General features: G+C 33.9%; 1 protein-coding gene across 5 annotated transcripts in view; it reads left to right on the top strand.

The window, feature by feature from the left end:
- Positions 1-20,202, top strand: part of galnt9 (polypeptide N-acetylgalactosaminyltransferase 9) — a 196,045-nt gene that overhangs the window by 31,622 nt on the left and 144,221 nt on the right. For all 5 annotated transcript variants that reach the window (XR_015491057.1, XM_087253362.1, XM_087253359.1 and 2 more), the window contains one exon: positions 8,229-8,409. Coding sequence is in view for 4 of the 5 variants with exons in the window: in XM_087253362.1 (XP_087109488.1) it covers positions 8,229-8,409 (181 nt within the window). In the remaining variant the exon portion in view is untranslated. The remainder of the gene's footprint in view (positions 1-8,228; positions 8,410-20,202) is intronic.

Below are 20,202 nucleotides of genomic sequence, written 5' to 3'. Positions count from 1 at the left end.
GGTTCTAGATAGGCTGACAGCCTGGTCAAGATGGTTAAGTTTGTTTGCAATTGACAGGTTCTCAGAACTCCTGTAAAATATCAATTCAGTTTAGACTTCTACTGTTTTTGTTTTCCAGCTGAAATATACGCTTTAGCAAAAACTGTGCTGTAGTAACATGCAAAGATTTCAAAATATGTAATGCAATGTAATGTGTGTATTTATATAGCACATCTGTCTTGTATGGCCATACACTCAAAGCCATTCGTCTTTTGGATGAGACGTTAAACCTAGGTCCTGACTCTCTGTGGTCATTAAAAATCCCATGGCACTTCTCGTAAAGAGCAGGGGTGTGTCCTGGCCAAAGTCCCTCTATCGGCCCTTACGATCATGGCCTCCCAATTATCCCCATCCACTGAATTGGCTGTATCACTGTCACTTCACTCCACCAATTGCTTGTCCTCTGGCACCCGTCGCATCAACCAAGTGGATGCTGCACACTGGTGGTGGTGTGGAGAAACCCCCCCTCATGATTGTGAAGCGCTTTGGGTGTATGGCCATACACAATAAATGCGCTATATAAATACACATTACATTTTACATTACACAATCCCGAAGGGGGTCTCGTGACGTCAGCCACAGGACAACAGCACCAGTGTACTCACCACACACCAGCTATAGGTAGAGTGAAGAGACAATGATAGAGTCAGTTCAGTGGATGGGGATGATTGGGAGGCCATGATGGGTAAGGGCTGATGGAGGGAATTTGGCCAGGACACAGGGCTACACCCCTACTCTTTACGAGAAGTGCCATGAGGACCTTTTTTACATCTCATGCAAAAAACAGCGCTCAATGACAGTATAGGGTCCCCTTTACTATACTGGGGTATTAGGACTCACACAGACCACAGGTTGAGTGTCCCCACTAGCCTCACTAACACCACTTCCAACAGCCTCCTAGTTTTCCCATGTGGTCTCCAATCCAGGGTACTGACCAGGCTCAGCCATGCTTAGCTTCAGTGTGTAACTAGTCTTGGGCTGCAGGGTGATAGGGCTGTAGCTTATAAATAAGATGACGTTCCACTTTATACATTTTACATATGTGCACATATTTACATATGCACACTTTTACAGACAGTTTTAGTGGTGTATAATATTTTAGCACTAACAAGAACGTTTGTATGAAATGCTAGTGTAGATTAGTAGAATTTTGAAACAAAAACATAGTTTTCAAATGAGTGTGGATTAAAGGGGACCTATTATGCCACTTTTTAAAAGATGTAAAATAACTCTCTGGTCTTGTGTATGTGAGGTTTCAGCTCAAAATACCACTTGAATAATGTTTTAAAACTTGTTGAAACTGCCCCTTTTTGGATTTAATCCTGATTGCAAGATTGTGCTTCCAGCCCACTTTTCGAAAGAGGCCAGAGCTTCAAATGCCTACGTGTCAGCATAGTGGCAGATTCTAAAACAAGACTAACGTCATATGTTAATGAGAAAGAGATCATCTCTAATAGGCGGGGCTTTCCTCCTCTGATGGCATGTACAAAGGCAGAAGGTCTTTGTGTTTCTGCAGAAAAAAAAATTAATTGATCAGTTTTTTTTCCATTAGAAGCTGGTTATATTCACACGCTGTTGCCACGCAGCTGTGTTTAAACACCTTACAAAAGTGATTTTTGCATAATAGGTCCCCTTTAATGTAAATGTAGCCTTTTGTTTGGTATGACATTGTCGACATGGTCTCTTTTAAACAGTTTTTTTTTTTTTTTTCTTATTTTAGCCATATGCAGTAAGAGGGCTTTCTGACACTTCAATGTGAACAGCAAACTTTTGAAAAGCATTAGTGTGGATAGAGAGAGTTTTGAAACACCATGTTGAACCGTATCCAGATTAATGTAGACATAACTGGTGTTACTGGCCTCACAGCCTGTCAGTTTTCAGTTGGTTTAGTTTACTCGCCAGCACTTGACAACTGTCCAAAAAAAAGCAACCTACACTGTTTTTAAAATGTTTATGTTTTTACAGCAGAGATGTGTTGTCAAAAAGCTTGTGTTGTATAGTAACATATAAAATAAAAAAAAGGAAGTTCATGAAAATGTTATGATTTTTCTCTCCTCTGTATTTGGTGTTGTATTAGCAGGCCGCTGCATTAAGTCACTGTGATATGCAGTTTCTCCCTGCATAGACAGCTGGCTCTTAGGGATTAGTGTCAAAATGCCAGACCACGATGTAATAGAATTCCCTCTAAACAGCCAACAGAGGCAGCCTTCGAGACAATGGCAAAAACAATGACAGTGACAGAGACACAAACCTCAGACGGTTGCAGAGAGACATTACCATTTCAGCAGAAAACCTCATGATCCAAGAGCAGGCTCCAAGACAAGTCAACAGTCTGGGAGGTCACGACTGCTAGGAATAGAGGTACAGCTTTGGAATATTTATTTAGATCAGCTGGGACTGAGCCTTTGTTGTTTATTTTTTGTCTATGTCTTTTTGTGTGTGTGTGGTTGAGGGTGGAATAGGGTTTAATTCTGCACCAACTGGTGTTTGTGAAAGCGACTGGTTTGGATTCCAAGACACAATCTCTATGTTCTGTTGCCAAGCACGTCTACTCCCCGGAGCCAACCTATCCAAGCAGACCGCACAAAACAAACAAATTAATTCTGTAAAGGATTCATTTTTATTTTAAATGATGATTGTGAAAGGATTACTTGTGTTTTTTTTTTTTTTTTTTTTTTTTTTTTTTAGATGGAAACATTCTCCTTGGTGATTCTTAAAATGCAAGTTATTGCTTAATGAGACCTGTAGAGTCAGAAATCCATATACAGGCAAAACAGAATTTATAACTGAGGCTCCTGAGGGTAAATTTAGACCTTATTAAGTGAAATTGTTGGCCTGAGCAAGAAACTGAATCTTATTTACAACATTAAATCCATATTTTCTGATTATGAGAATAGGGAAACCTTGTGGATGGAGAGCTTTTTGAAAGAAATACACCATTTTTAGCAGTATCTTGTATCCATACTGTAACATTATTTGCTTTCAGGTGGTTTATATATGCTCTAAGATGTCCAGTTGGTTTTCAGTGGGTTTAATGGGTTGGCTAGCACTTAACAAGAGACCAAAGTACTCTAAACCAGCAAATCAGCTTAGCCTTTAACATATGTTATACGGTTTTACTGTATGATAACCTACAAATAATTGAAAGTATGTTTAAAAAATGAAACAAAAAAAGTATATGCTTAATAGGGCTGCACGATTTATCGAAAAAAGATTGTGATCTTGATTTGACCCCCCACATGATTTTAATCCAGCATCTCTACGATTCAGCCAATTATATTTTTTAAGTTCAGGAGAGAAGCATGTTCAGCGAATGGTTAGCATACAGTACTGCATTTATAAGGTATAATTCACCTAAAAAAAATCATTTCTGTCTTTATGTAAAGATGCATTCGTAGCTGCGAAATCACATGTGAACTGATGCACTGTTTTGTTTAAAAGAGGATGCACTACTTTAGTGAACAGAACCTGCATAGACTGTGAATAACGGGTAAAAAAGTTGTAAAAAAACATCTTAATATTTTATATATATATATATATATACTATTTTTTACCATATGTTTGAGAAATAACAATAATAATAGCCTATATATATTAACCTTTATTTTACATCTACAGAATCGTGAGAAAATTGTGATCTTTATTTTAAGCAAAAACACGTAATACAGTAATACAATTCTCATGAGAGTAATACAATTCAGATATTTCCAGCCCATGCAGGCTCACTGGAAATATGTGCCTCAGAATAAATTCTTATGAAATGTAAAATACGTTGCTCTGGGTATGTTTATGTTGTATATTTTGGATGACAATACACTAGATGGCGATGTCTACATTTTAGGAAATATGAAATATGTTATTTATGGTACATTTTTTAATACATTTTAGCTAGACGTCCTTATTGTATAGATCACCTAGCAAACCACTGACCTAAACTCTTCCCTAAACCCAACCAATAGTGTTTTTAAAATCAAACGTAACAGAATAGTGCACTGCTACCACATAGTTTTACTTAAATTTACAGTGTTTTTTTATTTTTTATTTATTTATTTATTTTTTTTATGTGGATCTGTGGTGGACCTAAACTCTAATGCTCTATATCACAAATATGGCGCTGACCAAAGTGAGCTACTGAGCAAACTGACCATTCCAGAAAAGATGTCCATGTGGTTATAGATTAGTCAAACTTATTTGTTTATAAATCATAGACATATGCGCATTCTGAAAATATAGCCCTATTACATTTCTGAAGATCGTGAATTATGTAGCAAGAAGTACTTTAACTTTTTAAACAAATGCTACACGGCGGTATGACACAGTTTCTTTTCATGCTTACCAGCTGATTGCTTTCCTTCGTATGGACAGCTTTCCCGCTGTGACCAGTTTGACCAGTCAGCTCACTATGTATGTGTCAGTGGACTTGAGATGCTGAGAGGAGTTGACCACGTGTCTGTAAATATCACCAATGGGAAAAGGAACAAAAGTTGCTGTTGTCTTACTGCCCAATAGTGTTCATTTTACTTGGAAACTGCAGTCAAATGTATGTTTTACAAAATGTAGACTGGAGTACATATTTCTAATGACCCTGTGTTGGATATTTAAGTGTTGACATGAAACTTTTGAAAAAGCATACATAGTATTTTAAAACATGTCCATCATTTTCAGATGCATGTGGCTTAATATAGGCATAGTCTTTTGTTTGGTTTGACATGGTCTAAGTTAGTGGTTGCTTGGCCATTTCGAAAAATCAAATTCATTTTAATATACTATTAAAATGACCATATTTTATTCATGACCTACTGAAGAAAAAGATAGTAGTTAAAAGTAGCATTGTTATCGTTAAAAATAAACATAAAAAACAACACACAAGTAAAAGTCCATCAGCCTTTTATTTTGTTTTTGCGACCCCTTGGGTGATTATGTTATATTAAAAACACAGCAATAGTGTCAGATGCTGCACAGGCCACAAGTGAACATGCAGGATGGTCTCCGAGTGGCGTTCTCCAAAATTAAATGATAAATAGACTTGGGCCTTTTGGTATGTGTGCGCCATTGTGTGTAAGGATAATATATTTATTACCACCTCAGAGTATACTGGGGGTGTCAAATCACTGGCATTGTTATTTTGGGGGTTACGGGCTGAAAAGTTTGAGAAACCTTGGTTTAGGTGGACCTTTTTTTTTTTTTTGTCTTCTTAAGTAGGTTTTTACATAGAACTGTCATCTTTTGTGGTTCTAAAATTGCAAGTAAATGATTAACAACACTTTTTGGAGTAAAATAAATACTATGAAGCCTAAGCTAAATTAATACCTGTACATCCTGACATTACATTAAAGCCTTAAAAAGGTAAATGATCTGTTCAGGAAGAAACTGAACATTTATTAGCTAATTGTAGATTGCTTTTTGTAACCTTTTTGTAACCTAAGCTTTGCTGCTTGGAATGTTCATGATTCAAGCTATATCACGCGGGTTCAGACTCGAAAGGAATCGAGCATCACCTCCCGATCAAGACCTGAATATATATGTATATATATTAAAAAGTGGATGATGACAACATTGCCAGATAACTGTGAGATATGTCAACTTGGGATTGCTTGCCAGGTATTTTAGGTTTATGTGCTCTATGTTTTAAACTTAACTTTATATTAAGTTTCCTTAACTACTAAGTACTTACATAAAAAATAAATACAATGTACTTACTGTGTTTATAATGTATTTCAGAACACTTGTGGTGCTTTTGAGTTGGGATAGAGGTTGGGTTATGGACAGGTTTGGTGGCATGGGCAGGTTTAAGGGTGGGTTAAGGTGTAAGGGATGGTCAACAGTCTATTTACAAATGTAATTATAGATTTACAAGTTAATTACAGATGTAATTACATACATGTATTTAATCAAGCATAAGTACACAGTAAATACATGTATTTACACAATAAGTACATTGTAACAAACTAACGCCTATGTAAGTACATATTAGTTAAGGCCACTTAATATAAAGTGGGACCTAGATTTTTTTTATATATTTACTGTTGCACTAAACTCCAAAAATAAATAATTTGTGTTATTAATTACTTGATTGTTAAAGCTACCTCACAGAAGTGCTCTGTTTGTTAAATGTTAAAATAAGGTGAATTAAATAAATAATAAGCAACATCCTGGATCTGTTTCTTCACTCTATTCTTATTTTATGTATTATAGAAGTATTGAATCAGGTTTCGGTATCAGTATATACTCAAAATCAAATAATTCAAAGTCGGACTTAAGGGCAAAAAAATCTTATCGGGACAAATCTATTTGTTGCCACATTAATGCATAATACAGTGGGGATAATAAGTATTGAACATATCTACATTTTTTCTCATTAAGCAAATTTCTAAAGGCTCATTTGACTTCAAGTTTTTACCACATGTTGTTATCAACCAAAGAAATCCATATATGCAAAGAAAACAATATTAATTAGTTTACAAATGAAGTTATGTGTAATACAATTAAATGAAACAGGAAAAAGTATTGAACACATAAAGAAAGGGAGCTGTAGAAACGCAGTGAAAGTCCAGACAGCAGCTGAAGTCTCTCAGTTATTCAGCAACCGTATTCCCTTTCTCATTGTAAATTAATATCAGCTGCTTCCGTTCAACATTTACATTAGCAGGAGGACGAAGAAGAAACCAGAGTGGACATTTCAGCAAGACAATAATCCAAAACACAGCCAAGGAAACTCAAATGCTTTCAGAGAAAGAAAATCAAGCTGTAGAACCTGACTTGAATCCAATGGAAAATACTAAATTAAGACAAGATTTGATAGACGAGACCCACAGAACCATCAAGATTTTTACACTGTTGAAACTTTAAAAAAATTCACACCTGACTAATTCATGTGACTTCATTCTCTATATGAGAAGAGTCAATAAGCTGCCATCACCAAAAAGGCCTTTTTTTAAATACGTATATATATATATATATATATATATATATATATATATATATATATATATATATATATATATATATATATATATATATATTATACATTTCAATAGTTTATTACATCATCCATGGGTAATTTCATTGTTGTTACACATATTTTTTTCTCTCTTTTATTATGTTTGTATGAGTTTTTACCAAAATCTGGTTCAATTCCTTGTCAACAGTTCCTTTAGAATACTTTTTCCACCAAAAAAAAAAAAAAAAACATGACATGATGTCAAACAACCCCAATGTATTCACAAATACTTTGATTGGTGTTGTATAGCAACGCTTAACATGGCACATTTGAAATGTATTAAATCATTTTTAAACGCAAGTTGAAATTCTGAACCGCGATGACAGAGCTAATGATAAAAAATATAATCAGCTACAAGAAATTTCTCTCTCTTTTTAATGCAGATTCAGTTCAAAACCACTTAATAAACCATTTTATAGTTCAAGGATTTGATGAACATCTTTGGATCATGCACTTATTTCTGAAATCTGGTAGAATTCTTTTTTTTTTTTCTTTGCAGCCTTTAATAATTCAGTGAAACACATCATTTTGCTCTTTTAAATGTCAAAATGAAACGGCATCTTTAATAGGTCTGTTACTCTTGTTTTATCCCTTTTAAAGAGCACGGCAAAGGTTTAAATCCAGCCTTTTAAATAACATGTCAATTATTGCGAGATAGAAAAAAAGACTTCAGCAATTCACGAATATTCAACAGAAAGACTAATGATTCTGACTAGGAACAACCTTCTGGCACTTACTATCTGATATAATGGATTTATTCAGTGCTTCTTTTTTTTTTTTTTTGTCATATTCTTTGGGTGTCACATAATGTGCCTTCTCCTGAATAAGCCCTTTTGTCAGTCCCATTCTAATTAGCATCCAGCAAAAAGGATAAATTAGACCTTTCTAGGTGTATTTCCAAAGGGAAGGAAGTCTCACTCCATACTGACAACCTTTTAAACACAGTTCACCTGCTTTCCACCTTTTGCCCTCGGGAAATTTGTATGAAAAGAGGTGACAAAAGGCAAAGTTGGTGTCTCGCTGTCCAACATCCAATTATCGCCCTGTACTCTTGTTCAGCAGTTGTGATTTGCGTGTCACCGGTGGCTACTCCTGCAGTAATGAACCCAAGTTTTTGGGTCGTACTTATAGGATATGCTGACCTTTTTCATGTTAACTGAAGTCAAAGTTTCCTCTAATGTCTCGGCAGGTCTAGCCAAGCCCATGGGTCTGGTGGAGGGTCCTGGAGGTCTAGGACAGGGCGGTGCTGCTGCCACGCTGGGAGAGGACAGCCGGGAGACTGAAGGGAGATTCGAGGAGTATGGCTACAACGCTCAGCTGAGTGACCGCATCTCCTTGGACAGGAATATTCCGGACTACAGGCCCAAAAAGTGAGTGCGCTGCAATGACTTTAAACACAGAACATGCCCTTGGAGGTTGAGATAAGAATAGACACCATGGGTTCGGCCGCAGTGTGCAAAGGCATTTCTTCTACGCTGACACACACTCATTTATTACGTGATTTAATTTGCGTGATAACATTAGACTTTTCATTTTGATACATGTCACCTTGGAATTGTATGGTTCTATCTGCATTCTGAATGATTTTAAGATATTAAGCTTCAAAGTTTTTGCATTGCATATTAGCAAACAGTATGAGTGTAACATTTGTTTTTAAATGAAAAAGTCATAAAATGTAAACATAAAAAAAAAAATCCCATAATGTAAATAAGCTGTCATTTAATAAGAATATGTCAATAACTCAATTTTGACAAAAAGGTCAGATAGAACCTTATAATTCTGAGGTGACGATTTGTCTGATGAATAGAAATGCATCTTTTTATGTTATTTTAGTATCGATATACTGGCAAAACTTTAATGTTCTAAAAAAGTTATATTTTAAAAATATATTTTTAGTTTGTAATTTTATTCTTTGTTTTTGTACATTTTAAGCATTTTTGCAGAACAAATTTCTTTTTGAATAAATATGTTACAAACTTAAGTATGTTTTTAGTTATTTAAAAATTAAGAAAAATTTAGGAACAATAATTCATAACAAAAAATTTTGATGGTCTGAGATGGTTTCACTTACAAAGTCCACCCTGGCACGACACAACTGACTTCTAAATGGAATGGGAGATTAGACTTTGGTTGGTTTAATGCATGTTATACTCAAAACACACTCCTAAAAATAAGCACAACCCTGTTAGTTCATACACCAGGGCGCAGAGTGTATTTTTCCATCCTTAAAATAGCAAAAGTGGATTCGCACACGCACACGCTCTCTTATACTCATTTTAGTTTCTCTAGGTTCACATCTTACGAAAGAAAGAAAGAAAGAAAGAAAGAAAGAAAGAAAGAAAGAAAGAAAGAAAGAAAGAAAGAAAGAAATCCAAATGAGTCGGGGTACAACAAAGTTAAAGGTCCAAACGCAGTTTAATTTCAGCTTAGTCAGGCAGGCAATAGTCAAACAGGAACAGTCAGAAGCATATAAAAATAAAACAACTAACAAGGTGAGGGTCAGAAAACAGAGAAAGGCAATCAATGGAATGCTTCGTAACACTACATCAAATAAATAATCAACAACAGGACTCAGCAATGTGTGTGTGTGTGTGTGTGTGTGTGTGTGTGTGTGTGTGTGTGTGTGTGTGTGTGTGTGTGTGTGTGAGTAAGAGAGAGAGAGAGAGAGAGGTGAATATATAGTCCCTGTAATCCATCTATGATTCATTTACAGTTGTGTGTGCAGTCGGAGAGAACTGGAACTGGCATGTGTGTGTGGCACATGATGGGATTTGAAGTCCAGTGTGATTGTGACAATACAGCAAAAACAGACACTCCATCATGTTCTAAATCTAGTAAAAAATTAACATTTATATCTAACATTCTTCAAACATAATCAGAAGCATACTTTTAAATGATTTATGAACATTCTGACACTAGTAGTGACATTTAAAAACTAAAGCATTTCAGAGAAATGTACCAAGGAGATATATACAGTTTTTAAGCAGATGAAGGATGTTCTACATTACTGGAAGAATGTTGTCAGGACATTATGAGAAGCTTCTCAAAACGTTAGTCAGATTTCTGAGATTGTTTCTAGTTACCTGAAAAAAGATGGTGGGATAATTATGCAGTTTCATTATTTTTTTTATGCTTTTCAGCTGTTTGTAGAATATGTTCACAATATTTTTAAGAAAGTTTACCCTATTTTATGATATGTTCTAAAGGAAAAGGTAAATTGTTGTGTTTTGTATGCGGAAAATGTGACTTTATTTGAAGCTTTCACTTGTCCTGCCATGAATGCCAAGCCACTTTAAAACCAACAACACTGCAGGGTTGATTTTCAGACGGCACTGTACAAAGGGAACAGGTTTATAAATAGCCCAGTGGCTGAATCACTTCCCACATTTTAGCATTACAACGCCCTTCAGGGGAGAATCACATTAATAGAGTCAATAGCTAGCAGTGAAAAAAAGCATTGTGTTAGACAAAGGAAATATCACTGTGTGGAATACTATCACTGCCCACTAGGATAGTATTAATGGTAGGAATGTTAATAATGCAGCAACAGTCCAGGGGTGTTTTATATGAGGCCAAAACGACCTTAGAAACAGCGCTGGAATATTAATGGTCATTCATAAGAAGTTATATATTTAGAACATGACCTAAAGCACAGATCAAGTGACTGAGTGGAGATAATAGAGGCTATCCTTATCCTGCTTTTCTTTTGAAAGCTAGTGTAGTTTGTCTTGGCTAGTTTGCTTTAAAATCAACATCACGTCATCATTTACTCAGCCTCGAGTTATTCCAAATGGCATTGTTTATTGTCAAAGCAAAAACAAAGATATTTTTGAATTTCTGTCCCTGCATTCAACATGTTCACCCAAAATTTTTCAGATTCTTCACAATGTTGACAAAGGTATATACTTTTTATGTGTTTTAAGCCAACGTACAACACGTTTACACGTTAACACGTTTATTGTAGTCTTTTATTTACATATAAACATCAGTAAACATAAACAAGCATGTGTGTTAATTCATCTGGGATTCTGTCATTTCTCTTCAAAATACTAGGATTAAAACATCATTGATTGATTGATTGATTCGCTTTTGAATCATTACATTTGGGCATTAAGTAGGCACCCTGATGTCAAGTCGACATAAAAAATGCAAATGAAAAATGCAAATTGAGTTAATGTCAATTAACTACCTTGATACAAAAAAATTAATCAACTGGCATGTATGGGGTAAGATGAAAGAGGAGGCATTAAATATGAATCCAAAGAATCTTCCTGAATGGGAGTTCTGCAAGAAGGCTTTCTTTGCCATTCCAGATGACTTTATTAATTTAAGTTATTTGCGTCATTGCAGAGATGTATGGATGCAGTCATCCAAGCTCATGAGAGTCATACACAATATACATTTTTCTTCCACTGCACTGTGGCATAATGTCCTATACTGTACATTATTTATGTTAAGTGACAAGACTATGGTTATGGTCTAAGTAAAGTCGGACCTTATTGTCCTAATTAAATTATTTTGGTAAAATAAGTGGGATCCAGAGGCCTTTGCCTTTCATATAAGCCACTTCTGATGCCAAATGATTTGTAATGAAGTTATTATTTGTTGTTCTTAAAATAGGACATAGGATATATAGAATAGGATAGACAACAAGACTTTGTCAGGTGTATACTACACCATGTCAATACTTTTTGTGTCATTATTTTGGTGGTCAAAGGGACATCAATGTTTGCTAGTCAAATTGATAAGATGTAAAATAATATGGCTTAAAAGGCTGCACTTAAATAGAGGAAAGCAAGATATCAGATTCAAAACTTAAACAAGACTAAAGAGGTAACCAAATTTTATCCTTAACCTAAGTAGTTAAATAATACTTTGTTTTTTGATAAGTACCCATACTGTTAAATAACATACAATTGACAAATTAATACAAAATAATAAACTTAAACTTGGTCTTGGTCCTTAGTGCATACCAGAATAAAAATATTCATGACCCTGAAGATTTACTGTATATTATACACACATGCTTGCACTGTGGCACTGACCACATAAATAGATTGTTTTCCACATAAATGCATTTCTAAATCAGGCATTATCATGACCCATGACACATTTTTAAACATTATATTGGTTACCCTTATGACCTTTCAGGTCTATCATATTAATCTTTAGAAAAATGGACTTTTAACAGAAGAACAGAAATCTGTCAATTTTTTTTTTTTTTTTATAAATATAGCATTTTTGGTGAGTTCATGACAACAAAATTAGCATTTTTTGGGAGTGATTATACTTCATATTAAATACAGCAAGCTCAAATCATACCATTTACGTCATTTAACCTCCTAGTAGCCACATACGTGGACAGCACATTTTAGCTCTTAAGTGGCTATTTAAAATACTTTGAATATTTTATATTTAGTTTCAGACACACAGTGTCATCCTGCAACAGTTTTGCAGCATATGAAATGTCCCAAACACTATTTTTGACTGTGCAAAATGAGGGGAAAAAAAAAGTTTTTACTCTCTTATAGTCAAAACATGTTAAAAAAAATCTATGTTAAATATGCACTACAAAACAGTCAGGAAAAAGTGTAAATTCGGACCACAAGTCCACATATATGGACATCTTTTTTTTTTTAAAGTACATCATATCAAAGGATGATACTTTTTTCTAATTAGGTTCCAATAAGCCCAAATAGCAAAGAGAATTAAAAAACTGCATGTAAAAAACACCTTAAGCCATAAGACGTTAAATATATCAAATTTTTAAATTGCAACATCTTAATATAACATGCTTAATTACACCCTGCTAAAAAACTCATTTATGCTGTGAACATTTGCAAAATTTCTTGCCAAGTTTTTCCACACTTTTGTACCTGTGTTTCCTTTGAATGATTTCAGATGTTGATGGCTGTCTTGCATTTGCTATTCTGAACCCGCTATAGTTGTTGTGATTCAAGCTGTGTGTAAATCAAGATTCTTTGTGGGTATGTGACTTGGCAATAATGCTTCCTGCCTGCATTCCTGATAAACGCAATCATTCACACTCCTGTACACAAACATGTGTTAACTACAATATCTCAGACTGACTTGAACAATCCCAGCCATCACATATTCGACCCTTGCACCACATGAGGGGAATCTCCTATTATACGTTTCTCATAGAGAGCGGAAGCACAATGAAAATGATTTCTTTGGCACATAAGGTAGAACAGAGTAAAATCGCAGTAAATAATTCAGAGGCTTCTTGTTTGGAAGGAGCCATGAAAAATTAAAAAGAACATGTCTGCTTGCGGTCCTCACTTTCGTAATTGTGCATGCAACACTGTGAAATGTGTTTGTATCAGTCTCATGTGCAGTGCTAAGATGCATGTGAAGGGTTCAGATTCAAAAAGCCTCTAAGTGCTGTCTGAAGATGTCTTCTAAAATGAGCATTTTCCTCAGCCTCTTGTGTGTTGGTTCAACAGTTTCACTTTTAAGGCAAAGGATAAGCTCTTGGCATTTCCTTTAAAGTGAAATAACTGAACATAAACATAGGGGGCTGAAAATAATGCTCATTTTAAAGGGAAAATTCAGATGGCACTTTAAAGTTTTTGTCTCTGAACTCTTCATGTATATGTTACCGGTAATGTGTGAAATCTTGGTATTGTATAGAATGCCTAGGAAATGCCTGATGGTTTTGGGCAAAGCATGAAATATCTTTTTTTTTTTAAAGATTGTGCATACTTTCCCTAGCCATTCTATACAATTCCTAGGCATTATATATAATGACAAGTATCATTTATAGGCGAAGTATCAGAAGAGCACAGCATAAACCTATATTGATTATTACCAGAGATGGCAAAAGTACACGTATCCTTTACTCAAGTAGAAGTACAGGTACTCATGTTTAAAATTACTCTGGTAAAAGTTGAAGTACTGACTACACTTTGTACTCAAGTAAAAGTAAAGAAGTACGGCGTGAAATATGTACTTAAGTAAAAAGTATTCATTACCACTCCCTGTTTTAGTTTCACGTTAGTAACTACACTGTATATCTACATCTAACATACATTTCTGTACTAGGAAAGATTAACTCGTTGGAAACAAAGAAAATAAATCTAAATTCATAACATATTCATAAACTATTTCATTGCTTTAGTAGCAGTTGTACAAACGTTGACAAAAAGCATGTTTCTTAAAGTTTTTAATTTTTTTATTTTTTGCGGTATTACATTGAAAGATCAGAGAAGTACAGTTCGGAAGTGGACAAAAGACTGTAACCCCATTTAAATGCCAACTTTGAACAGAAATGTGTCTCTTGTTTACCTGTGATCCAACTGACCAAAACGCATATTATTACTCGGTATAAACATGACATCAGTCATGTTTATAGCTGACTCCCTGTCACATGAACAGTCACGTTCTTGTCGTTGCTATGGAAAGCTTAATAAATAAGTGTTATGGCGCGTGATCATAGGTTGAAAAAGTCATGAACAATAACAAAGATAGATTGATTAAATCAAAAAGATGTTCAAATTTAGCAATGAAAAGTAATAATAGAGATCGCACCACAAAACACATTAGAACAAAAGTAACAAGCCCAATTAAAAAAAAAGTAAGAAGTAGAAAGTACAGATACTTGTTTAAAAATGTAAGGAGTAAAAGTAAAAAAGTTGTCAGAAAAATAAATGTGGAGTAAAGTACTCATACTAGAAAAATCTACTAAATACAGTAACAAAGTATTTGTACTTCGTTACTTCCCATCTATGATTATTACATATTTTAAAGTGCAAGGAATACAAAATAAAGCAGATAATGTTCTTTCAATGACAGAAAAACAATGACAGCAGACCTGAGATAATAGTATTTGTTACCATGTCATCTGTGATGTGGTAGTGGAACCTTGTTCTGGCAATATAGTGTTTTATGCCGAGGTCAGACTGCATGATTTTCAAAGTAGTCGTATCACGGATGTTTTCACACTGCATGACTATCTGGGTTAGCATTCTGTCGGTGTTGCGTTTACACTGCAGGATGGATCTGCGACAGGGGGGTTCATACTGCATGACTTAAAAATAGGAAGAATCACAGAGAACTTTGTTCAAACTATGTCTTACTACCAAATAAACGCAAGAAGTGACATGAAAACAACGCAAGGTCACGTAATATATCTTTCGTTATTAACTACATAATGGAAAAAGAAGGCTTTAGAAACTTGCTCACCCGGCTTTTGAAGAGAATTAACAATCTCTCCAACCTTTTTCCTCCATTTCTTGGGTCCAAACAAACTGAAAATGAGCACTTTTAACTTCTCCCCAAGCCTCCACCTGGCCTGCAGGTCCCTTTACTAGTGAAAGCTGCTCTCTCATTGGCTGTAGGTGATCGCGGATGTTATTTTCAATCAGAACACATTTCACACGGCATGATTTGAATCGCCAACAGCTCCAGATATTTAGCATGCCAAATATTTCACGGATGTCGGCGATTCTCTCATATCGCGTCATCACAGCTCATACTGCATGATTGTCACTCACGTGAACGAGCACCGATTTGCCGGCGAGTCAAAATCTGGGCTAAAATCATGCAGTCCGAACTCGGCATTACAAAAACATTCAACACACATGTGCTTCGATCATCATCATCAAACAACAACCCAAGCACCACCACCAACATCAGTGTATAATTTATTTATTTTTTTTACTGTATGCTGTATGCTTATCACGTCTTCATTTACTGATTTAAAATAACAAATATGATGCAAACAATAAAATTGCGTTATTAATAAATATTAAAGTCTTTAATAATAAATATATTTTAAATAAAAAGCTGCATTTTCAGTATGATTGCTCCAGTCTTCAGTGTCATTACAGTAAATAATATTCTAATTTAAATAATTAATATCTTTTTGGTATCCGTATAATTTAATTAATAAATACAGTTAAAAGTAACAGCGTTATTTAATTAAAAAGGAAATTTTTTGTTATAAATATCCCTGTAATGACACTGTTAATGAACAAAAAGTAACATACACTAATTAAAACTGGATTCATGGGTTTTACTTTAAAAATGGGAGTAAAGCTATTGCCTTACAATGATTCAATAAACTAATTTTGTGCATAATTCTAAAAGTTTGGTTTCAAGTTGCGACAGGTTTATTACATTTTTTATATTCTAAGTAAAGTAACTAATCAATATTTACTGTGTATTTGAACTGATTTTGTATAATTACAATGTCTGTATGACTGCACTTTTGTAATTTTATTCTTAAATGATTTATATTTCTGAGTCCTTACCTAAACCTAAATATAATAATTTGAGAGAAAATAATTCACTTCAATTTAATTAGTTTATTTGTATAGCATGTTTATAATAAGTATTGTTTCAAAGCAGCTTTTCAAAAGGTGTGTTTTATAGCATTGCAGACATAGACATAGTTAACTTGCATATTATAACATATATGTGATGTCTATGTGGACAAGTTTAATAAAGTGTATTAAGTGTATGTATTGTTCTCAAAGTCCTCAAATGTTGACATCAAAATAAGAATATATAAAACATAACAGACATAATTACACAGGAAAATGACAATTTCATTAACCCAACATGTTTTTAGTCAATAATCCTACTCTAATCCCCCCCAAAAACCACATCCATCACTTAAAATATGTATAGTATTACAAATAAAAACCTATGAGACAGGGAAACGCAATCATAATAATTTGAATACATGTAAAAATGCCCAAAGTAATCCAAATGACAGTAAATTGCAGCGACAGTCGTCCTCTCTGGCAAGCATGCTGGAGTTTTGTGTAAAGAGCTGGATTCAGCTATTAATCGCTGAAAATATTATACCAATCCATTCCCAGAATATGCGCATTTAAAAGGGTCATGGACAGAGAAATCCAAATTATCTTAATCTTTTGATATCTAAGAGGTTATTGTGCTATAAAAGCATTCTGTAATTTTCAGAGCCCAAAACCTTCCTGGTAGTCTAAAAACCTACAAAAATAAAACCTATAGTTATGTTTTAAATGTATGGAAATTCTAGCTGGTGTAAAAACAATGTTTAATAATTCAAAATAATAAAATAAAATAAAATAAAATAAAATAAAATAAAATAAAATAAAATAAAATAAAATAAAATAAAATAAAATAAAATAAAATAAAATAAAATAATAATAATTTTATGATTCATTACCATCATTACTAATTAAACTGTTATGAATTATGTAATGCATGTAACCGCACCGATTAGGGCAGGTACATTACATTAGGGCAAATATGATATTAAAATTAAATGCTACATTTGTGCTACATTTTCTTTATATATATATATATATATATATATATATATATATATATATATATATATATATATATATATATATATATATATATATATATATATATATATATATATATATATATATATATATATATATTTACTGGTTTAAAAATCTTAAATTGGTTCATCTTGACCTGCTGGTGAAACAGCAGCTGGAGATCTTTAATCTGTACTCCATTGCCTTTTCTCCAGTTTCCAGATGTAATGTCGAATTTGAACCCCTGAATTTATGGACATGATTGTTTGAACTGAAATAAATGAGCTGAAAATTGTCTTCCATGTGGTATTTTAAAACACCAATGAATATTCTGGAAGGTGAATATGACACTTTGAATTTAAGAAAATATTCACAGCTTAAATAAAGAGCTATGGTAAATTTCAGAGCCTAAAAAATACAGACCCTGGCAAACCAAATCATTAAAATGCGAGCTTGTTAATTCACCGCATTATTATTATTATTTTTTTCTAGTTAGTCCTAGTCAACAAGTTTTTTATTTCAGATACTTTTGTCATTGATTTTGTTCCTTACCAACATTTTTATTTATTTTTTTAATATTTCCATTTCACAAAATACTCTTTAATGCAATTTGTCAGATCCTTTGGAACACAAATAACTTTCTGTTCAATAGGGCTGTGCAATTAATCAAAACTCAAAATAGAAGTTTAATATGTAAATCAAAAACGTTTTGGTTCTATTGCTTTCTTTTTATACAAAATATTATTAATATTACATTAATATTATAAATTAATATTAAAAAAATTATTTTTATATAAAATATTAATATTTAATATTAAATATTAAATCATTGGTTTTGAAAAAAACATAACTTAGAACCTGTAATTTTAATAAAAGTAAAATCAAAAAAAGAACCAGCTGAAAAAAGGAAACTATTCATAATGAAAAATTATCTTTGCTACTGTTGCTGATAATGCTAAAATCTAACATCTTGTATAACTGATCATATTTATTTTTAATTAAGGACTCAACAATCCAAACATAAACCTTTATGTTTCATTATACTGTAAGTGTATAATTTCTAAAAACCTATTCAATGACTTAATTTTGATGTTGTTTGTCACCCCCTATTGACTAAACAATGTAATTGCTACAGCATTCACCAGCATCAAGTTCCATTAATCGGTGATTTTAACCTTTACCATAAACATAAAGTGTTTATATCTGAACTATAAACTGTTATCTCAGTACTTATGTGTTATTAATTTTTTGTAACTAAACTGAATCTCTTTCATTTAAATGCAGATTTGAATGCAGTGCTTCTAAGGATTAATAAACATATGCAAATCACCAGTGCTTAATTTGTGAATTGCGAGGTCCTGGAACAGATTGGGGTCACGAATCCGGCATGTTACCCGAGCATGTAAAGGTGTCGTGCACGAAAGTGGAGAGTCTTGGGGAGACGCAAAAGAAAGTGAAAGTAAACAGCGGGCGGGGCAGGAGGGCGGTTGAGGAGGGGGATCGGTAAAATGAGGTGCCGGATCAGATTTTAAAGGTGCCAGATCAACAAATCACAAATTTTAGCCCTGCAAACCACTGTCATTATCATTCATGTTGCGCCAGTTTGAATTGAGGTCACAATCTTTTAATGTTTATTTGTGCAGCTTTACACTGAATGTATTATTGCAGGATAAACAAACAGTGAAAGAAAACACCTTTGATTAATATCTAATGAAAGCATTTAGGTCCCACCACAACTTTTTCCGTCATCATTATGTTTTACAGGGAAGCCAAAATGCTTTCATACACACGATTAGAATGACTTGGGAGGTGATTTTTATTTATTTATTTAGCTATTATTATTTTTTATTTTTTTACCTAGCAGCCAGTGTATTTAAGATACACATTTTATTTTTAGCAACTGTATACATTGAATTGTATATCCTTTTGAATTATTAGCTCTCCTGTATACCCCTTCCAATTCTGTTTAACCAATGTTTTTCAAAAAAAGCTTAAAGTGCAATTTAAAGGCTTCCTTCATTTCATTCATTTTCTAGTCAGCTTAGTCCCTTTATTAATTTAGGGTCATCGCAGCGGAATGAACCGCCAACTTATCCAGCAAGTTTTTACGCAGCGGATGCCCTTCCAGCCGCAACCCATCTCTGGGAAACATTCATACACCCACTCATACTCTACGGACAATTTAGCCTACCCAATTCACCTGTACCGCATGTCTTTGGACTCTGGAGGAAACCGGAGCACCCGGAGGAAACCCACGTGAAGGCAGGGAGAACATGCAAACTCCACACAGAAACGGCAACTGAGCCGAAGCTTAACCCAGCAACTTTCTTGCTGTAAGGCGACAGCACTATCTACTGCGCCACTGCTTCGTCAATTTAAAGGCTTAACTAGGTTAATTTGGCAAATTAGGTTTATTAGGCAGCAATTGTATAGTGATGGTTTGTTCTGTAGACAAAGAAAATATTGTTTGGGGGGGATAATAATGTTGTCCTTAAAATGTTTTTTTTTTTTTTTTTTAATGTAAAACAGTTTTTTTTTTGTAGCCAAAATAATAAAAATAAGATTTTCTCCAGAATAAAAAATATTAGGAATAACTGTGAAAATTTTCTTGCTCTTTTAAGCATCATTTGGGAAATATTTGAAAAACATAAAAAAAGTCACAAGTGGGCTAATAATTTTGACCTTTAGATCATTGCTGGCTAGGTTTGTCTTGTCTTTGTGACTCTTCTTCCCGAGGATCCAGTGTCTTTTGATCTAATTTCTGTATCATTTTCATCCAGCCAGAAGCACTGGTTTGTGTCTCTGATTCCCTGCAAACAGTTGTTGACGTGTTTCTCGGCTAATTGCGGAGTCATTCTC

The sequence above is a fragment of the Danio rerio genome, chromosome 5 (assembly GCF_052040795.2).
Source record: "Danio rerio strain M-AB ecotype USA chromosome 5, GRCz13ab, whole genome shotgun sequence".
NCBI lineage: Eukaryota > Metazoa > Chordata > Actinopteri > Cypriniformes > Danionidae > Danio > Danio rerio.
Note: the sequence above shows the minus strand (reverse complement) of the source record. Positions and strands in the feature narration are given on the sequence as shown.